Here is a 6401-nt window from a genome sequence, read left to right as displayed (position 1 = left end):
CAACAGGTCATTGAACTGGTCAGCTATGACCAGTGGCATCCCCATCACACACACACACGAGTCTTTTTCTATGACAAAAATGGCTTTGACGGTGACCTGTGGCTTTTGCGTGAAGGCAGGGGCACGAAGATTCGGTCCTCTGGCTACGATCACTACAAGACAGTAAAACCATGAAGTCCTGGTTGTAAAGATGGACCCAATTTAAGTTACTTAAATTAAATTTTTATTTCCGTATTAAAGTTATATTGGAGTACTAATATCAGATATCTTTTTTACTCCAGAATATAAGAGCATTTAATGGTACCAGCTGCCATTCATTTAAAGGCACCTCACATACAATACGCCAGGTGCACATCTATTAATGCTAAAATGATACTACTCCAATTAATGGTAGTGAAATCTCCAATTAAAGGATCATGAAATCTCCAATTAATGGATCATGAAATCTTTTTGTATGTATAAAAGAGAGAGACCGCCCTTGAGCGCACACATCAAAATGAAATATCGAGTGCTCAAGGTTTCTGCAATGAATCAACTACTAGAGTTGGGTGCTTGTATTTTTCTTTCATACCTTGTCTTAACTACCGGAGAGCCAACATATCAAGGCAACGTGAACAACTCTGCAAGCAAGACCATTGTGGTATGTTACAATAGATAATCTATCCTTGTTCATTGACAACAATCTTGTAGCTAACTAGCACTCGGAATTTCAAATTAGAACGAACTTGGAGAAGTCTTTGATTGTGTTGATATCTACCGACAACCAGCTTTTGATCATCCGTTGATGAAGAACCATGTGCTGCAGGTAAATACTTATTTAATCACTTGCTTGATGTAGATTTTATAATGTATTTTTCTTTGTGTTTTTTTTCGGAGACACCTCCAAACAAAACATGTGGCTTCTGAGAAAGGTCGAGGACTAAGATTATCTCCTTGAACGGAATGTAGTTAAGTACTGTAGTTAACAACATACTTACCGTTTTCTCTCGATAGTGTATCTTGTCATATTGGGTGGTTTATGATGTGCTGTGCGTAGCTTAATTTTGAGTCCCCTACTATTCTTTCTTGAGTAATCTTATCACATTTCCTTATTTTTCTTGTATTTGCTTTCATGTATGCAATATTCTTCCCTGGTTCTAGTTTAATTGAGAATTAAGTTTGCGTCGAGATGTGTACGTCAGAATTACACATGGTGTGCAATTACACGAGGGTATGCAATTGCACATCTTTTTTCTAATTACATATAAATTGCACATGAAACTGAGTTATGGAGAATTAAGTTAGTTCTAGGTTGACTGTGAACTAGCCACGTTCATATTCTTTTGGTGTATTGCACTGAAAAAAAAACACGTCGTGTTGTTATTTTATATACTTTCTTCAATTCCATACCTTTCAAGCAATACCACGACGAGCAGCAAAGATGAGTGAGCACGCAACATTGGTTATCTCGCGTGATTGAGGAAGAGGCATTCTACTGGGATATTCACTTTGGCTCATAGGAGCATTTGCTCCCATTGTGTGAATCAATATTTTGAAGTGTCAAAAAATTCTAAACTAAAAATTTTCATGTACATCTACACATTTTATGTTCCTACACAAGTTTTCAAAAAAAAAAAAAAAATTTGTGTCTCCAGTAAAAAAGACAAATTTTGATGCTATAACACGACTACATACAAGACATTTTTTTATCTTTTTTGTACACACCACATAAAATGTTGTTTCTCCATGAAAACTTGTGCACAAACATAGAATGTCACGATATACAAAAAAAATTATGTCCGAATTTTTTGACATTTTTAAAATTGTTTTTTAATTATTTTGTATAATAGGAGCATTTGCTCCTATGAGCCAAAACGCCACCTCACATTCTACTCCATTAAATAAGTAGCTGGCGTGCCCACAAGTGGACAACCCTCTGCCGGAGGATTTGCTTGCCGTGGCAAAAAAATACAAAAGTCTTCTGCGAAAGGATTGTGGGTGTGAACCTCTTGTACATCATGAATACAACTTTTGACTAACTATCTGGCACAGGAAGAAGGATGATTCCACTGATATAGACATGATAGGATATACTCGATCTCTCCATTTTAATGAATAAGGTGTCATTTTGTTTCATGTTTTTACCAAAAATTACTTCAAATACATAACGATTCTAGGTATAGATTTAGAATCACTGGAAAGTGTATTTTAATATGAATCCAACGATACTAATTACGTAAAATATAGTCAATATTTTGGTGCTCAATTTTTTCGGACAAAGTTTGTATTAAAATAAGTGTGTGTCTTATTCAACGAAATGGAGGTAGTAATGTTTTTGGCAACCTAACTTCACCGAGAGTTAGTTTAAGTAAGTTCCTCTGACAATTCAACCCCATATGATTTACAGCGACTTTGCTTTAAGATAGAATCCATGAATCAATATAAATATCCAACTATTTTTGCTCAAAGTAAGTTGCTAGCTTGCTACAAAAAGTTAAATGGTGATCTTTGCTCACATGACCTGTTGGTTGTTGTGGTCTATGTGTGTTTTATCAACTAAAACGAATTTTCAAGTTTGTAAATTTCCCGGTCCTGTAGCACTTGGATCCTAATCTTTGATATATGTCTATACTTGGGTGTGATTAGGTTCATTTGTGCATGTTTTTTGTATTTCCTTTTTATATACCAAAAAGTATAAATATGTGCTTTTATATATGGTGTCTGTTCTTTGTAAATTAGTTAATGCATTACTCTTGATTAGGAATTATCATTATATTATTCTTCTTCCAAAATGACACAGATGAAGCCAAGCTCTTATCCAAAAGGTTTCCCCTTCAAATATTCATCGGCAACTAATACTACAAAGGCACAACTAGGACGGATTCCATGCCCTGCAGGAACTATTCCAGTATTACGAAATAATAGTGTCGAACGCTTGCCGCAAGATTTTTCTACCATTTTGGGAGGCCAGGTACTCTATAATTATGTGTTTTGATATCTTCAACATATCTATATGAAAGAGGCAGCGGATGCTCAATAAAAAAAATGCCTTTAAGCATTAAAGAAATTTGAAAATAGGATCATAGAAGGTTGTGAGAGCAGCAAGAATAGTTAGTGGTGATCAACTTCATGGATATATAGGTTGTACCTGGCCGGCATTACCTTCAACCTTGGAATATATTTCTTAGCAAGGATTTATGATTTGATTGACTCTATCAGTACAAACTCATGACATTTACATACTTCAACTGCAATAATATAGTCAGTGTATTTTACATTTTTCTTATTTACTATGATTTTGTTTTGTTTTAGCTGGCCATAATCTCAACATCAGATAACATTTATGGAGCGCATGCATCATTTAGTATATGGAAGCCAGTGGTGAAAGGATATGGAGATATTAGTGCAACAGTCATGAACGTGTTAAATGGTCGCCCTGGAGAAGGTCTGGAGGGGATTGGTGCTGGTTCATTGGTATAACATCATGTCATTCTACAGTGCTAACTTACACAATGATATTTTTATTTACTTGTACTATCCATCTTACCAAATAGTCTAATTCAGCTTTATGCCCTACCCGAATATGTTACTAAAACGTGCATTAATTGGACGTGGAACATACTAAAAAAGTACCTGGGGTGGTGGTGTACGTGTTTGTGTGCGGCTATATTGTACTTCGTGTTTCTAGGGCAAGCATCTATATTTTATTACGTGTTTCTAGGGCAAAGAAAAGATAAGTATGATCGTTATGCATCAAGTGTAAGTGATTGCAGATGACTCTTTTCTTTGTCCGGACATATATCGTGTATTATATGCAGAGGCCGGGTGTAATGCTTAATACTCTTTAAGTAATAAAGCGCTATCGAAAAAATATAAAGAAAGTGAAATAGTTAATGACTAGACACAGCTCCCTGAAAGTATATGTCCTGACTGGTACGTTTTATATGTATAAAGTAGAGTTTTTTACTTACATAGTTATAGATTATTAGGGATTATAGATATGTATCATCTACAAAATTCAAAATAAAAAAATTCATAGTTCAGAATGAATTTACAGCCGGATGTATTCATAGAAAAGCCAACTTTCATAGGCTATATGTCCCCTAAATATTTAGCTTTATCTCTCAGAAATAAAGTATTTCCAAAATTCCATTAAAACAAATGTTTTGATTCCAAAATCCTAATTATATATCAGCATACTGAGTGTAACAAAAAAAAATAGCGGTATACAAAAATAGATAAACATATTTAATAGAACACGTTGCATCTAATTTGGATTTGTTTACATTACCATAACAGTAAAATATTATTTACTGGATATGGGCATGCATCATCCGCATATACATGATGTTTTTGTCTCAGAAATAAATACATGGTGAGTTTGATTAATGATATGGTTTTCAGGTATCCAGTATTTTTGGAGATCGGTTTGCAAGGTTCCATGTCTGGGTAATTCTATGCAAGAATTTTTGCTATGAAATTAGTTATTTGCAAGTTCTTCAAACTGATACTAGAGTGAAAAGAAAATATTTAATGTAATATGAGATATGATATAAATAATTAAAAATCTTCTAATTCTTATGTATCAATACTTTATTTGCAGAGGGAATTGCAGAATAAGCCTTGCTTTGACTTGCAATGTAAGGGTTTTGTGCAAGTAGGGAAGTTCGCTCTTGGACAACAAATTACGCCAGTTTCAGTCTACAAGGGGAAGCAAGTTGCATTAACATTTCTCTTGTTTCAGGTATCTTTAATTACGAAAATTTTAGCGCTAGTTAATTTGAATATATAAAGGGTGTACATAGTGCTGAAAGCTCCCACAAATTGTGGTGTCTAGAGAAGGGTATTCCTAGGAAAAATTTTCCTTGCATTTTATTATGCAATGCTCCAGGACGCCCTTTTTAATTTGAATGTATGTGTACAAAAATATAATGAACACTCAACAAGTATAGAAGTCCACCATTTTCTCTCAGATATAAAATCGTTTGAATTTCAGTACCATCAAACTGGCTATATGTTCAGGTTGATAGACACAAGTGGTTGTACCCCATGCCCAATGGAGATCAAACCCTAGGCCTGACACATCCTATATTTGAGCAAAACAGATTACTCATTTAGTGGTACATATATAGGTTTGACATCAAGACAGTCATCTTTACTTTGTCGATTTTCCAGTTCCGTTTATTTGCTCCTCATTAGGCGATGCTTTTAGTGTGTGTGGCGGGGTGGTGATGTGAACATCTGAGTAATGTAGTCGGTTTCAAATATTACATATACATCTGAGTAGTTAGTAGGTTTTTAAGAATTACATGTTGTCAATTTCCATGCCTTGTCGCTACGAAAACAATAACAAATTAAAGGTGTTGCTCCTATGTATCTTGTCTATACGATATTTGTTCTAGCTTTTTAATAATATTATTTATTAGTAAATTCTTTAAAGCAGATGAGTTCAAATTCATTTTTACCGTACTCGCTGGCTCTGTGATTTAGTTTGTTTTATGTCATTTCTGTTGTAAAATACTACGTAATAAAAATTCTTGGATTGTTAAACTTTTTTTTATATTGGTTATGCTACATAATAACTCGTACTGAACAACCTGTGAACTACTATTATACCATGGTACTGTCAATCCACATGGTCACATGATGTGTGTTTTATTGTAGGACCCAAAGACTAAAGATTGGTGGTTAGTAGTGGACGACAAGCCTGTAGGATACTGGCCAAGTTTTCTTTTCACGACCTTGAAAGGGAGAGCAAGCATGGCATCTTTCGGTGGATATGTTTGGGGCCCAACAATCAAAAAACAACCGCCGGAAATGGGGAGCGGACATTCCGCAGCGGAAGGAGAACTCAGAGCTGCGTACGCGAGAAATGTCAAGATCGTAAACATCGAAAACCTACTCACCGATCTGGATCGCGAGAGGACAACTTGTCAAGCTACTAAACCAAGATGCTACAGTGTCGATGCATTTGACTATAATAGTGATGGTGCACACATGTTCTATGGTGGACCAGGAGGTAGGTGTGGGTATTGATGGTTTGTATTTGTGTCCAATAAAGTTAATATATCAGCTAAGTTATACTAGCCATCCTTGAGAAATATTCTATTACTTTTTTCGATAATGGACGATTTTATTAGTTAAACAAGCAATTACACCCGATCTTTGCATAACCACACAGCCGTTTAAATATTCTCTAAGTATTCAAAGAGATAAATAAAAAAGGCGGAGTACATATCGAGATGATAAAATGTAAAACGCCTACAGGAGGAGCTACAATCCACAGATTATGCGGCCACCCATGTAGGAAAAAAAAGTATCCCTTATCGTAGCCCCCAATCGTGTACAGACCTCCGTAAAGAGGTCGCGGTTCTCCAGCCTCTGAAGAGGCAACCACAAACAGAGAGTACCAAATAACCTGC

The 6401-nt window shown here is 35.3% G+C and overlaps 1 protein-coding gene across 1 annotated transcript; it reads left to right on the top strand.

Annotated features, from left to right (window-relative positions):
* Positions 1-539: 539 nt before the first annotated feature.
* Positions 540-4599, top strand: LOC124673372. The gene is made up of 6 exons (XM_047209461.1): positions 540-640; positions 719-805; positions 2780-2950; positions 3292-3453; positions 4384-4428; positions 4585-4599. The coding sequence occupies exons 2-6, from the start codon at positions 785-787 to the stop codon at positions 4597-4599; spliced, it is 414 nt and encodes a 137-aa protein (XP_047065417.1). The 5' UTR covers positions 540-640; positions 719-784.
* Positions 4600-6401: the final 1802 nt, after the last annotated feature.

Source organism: Lolium rigidum, chromosome 7 (genome assembly GCF_022539505.1).
Source record: "Lolium rigidum isolate FL_2022 chromosome 7, APGP_CSIRO_Lrig_0.1, whole genome shotgun sequence".
NCBI lineage: Eukaryota > Viridiplantae > Streptophyta > Magnoliopsida > Poales > Poaceae > Lolium > Lolium rigidum.
Note: the sequence above shows the minus strand (reverse complement) of the source record. Positions and strands in the feature narration are given on the sequence as shown.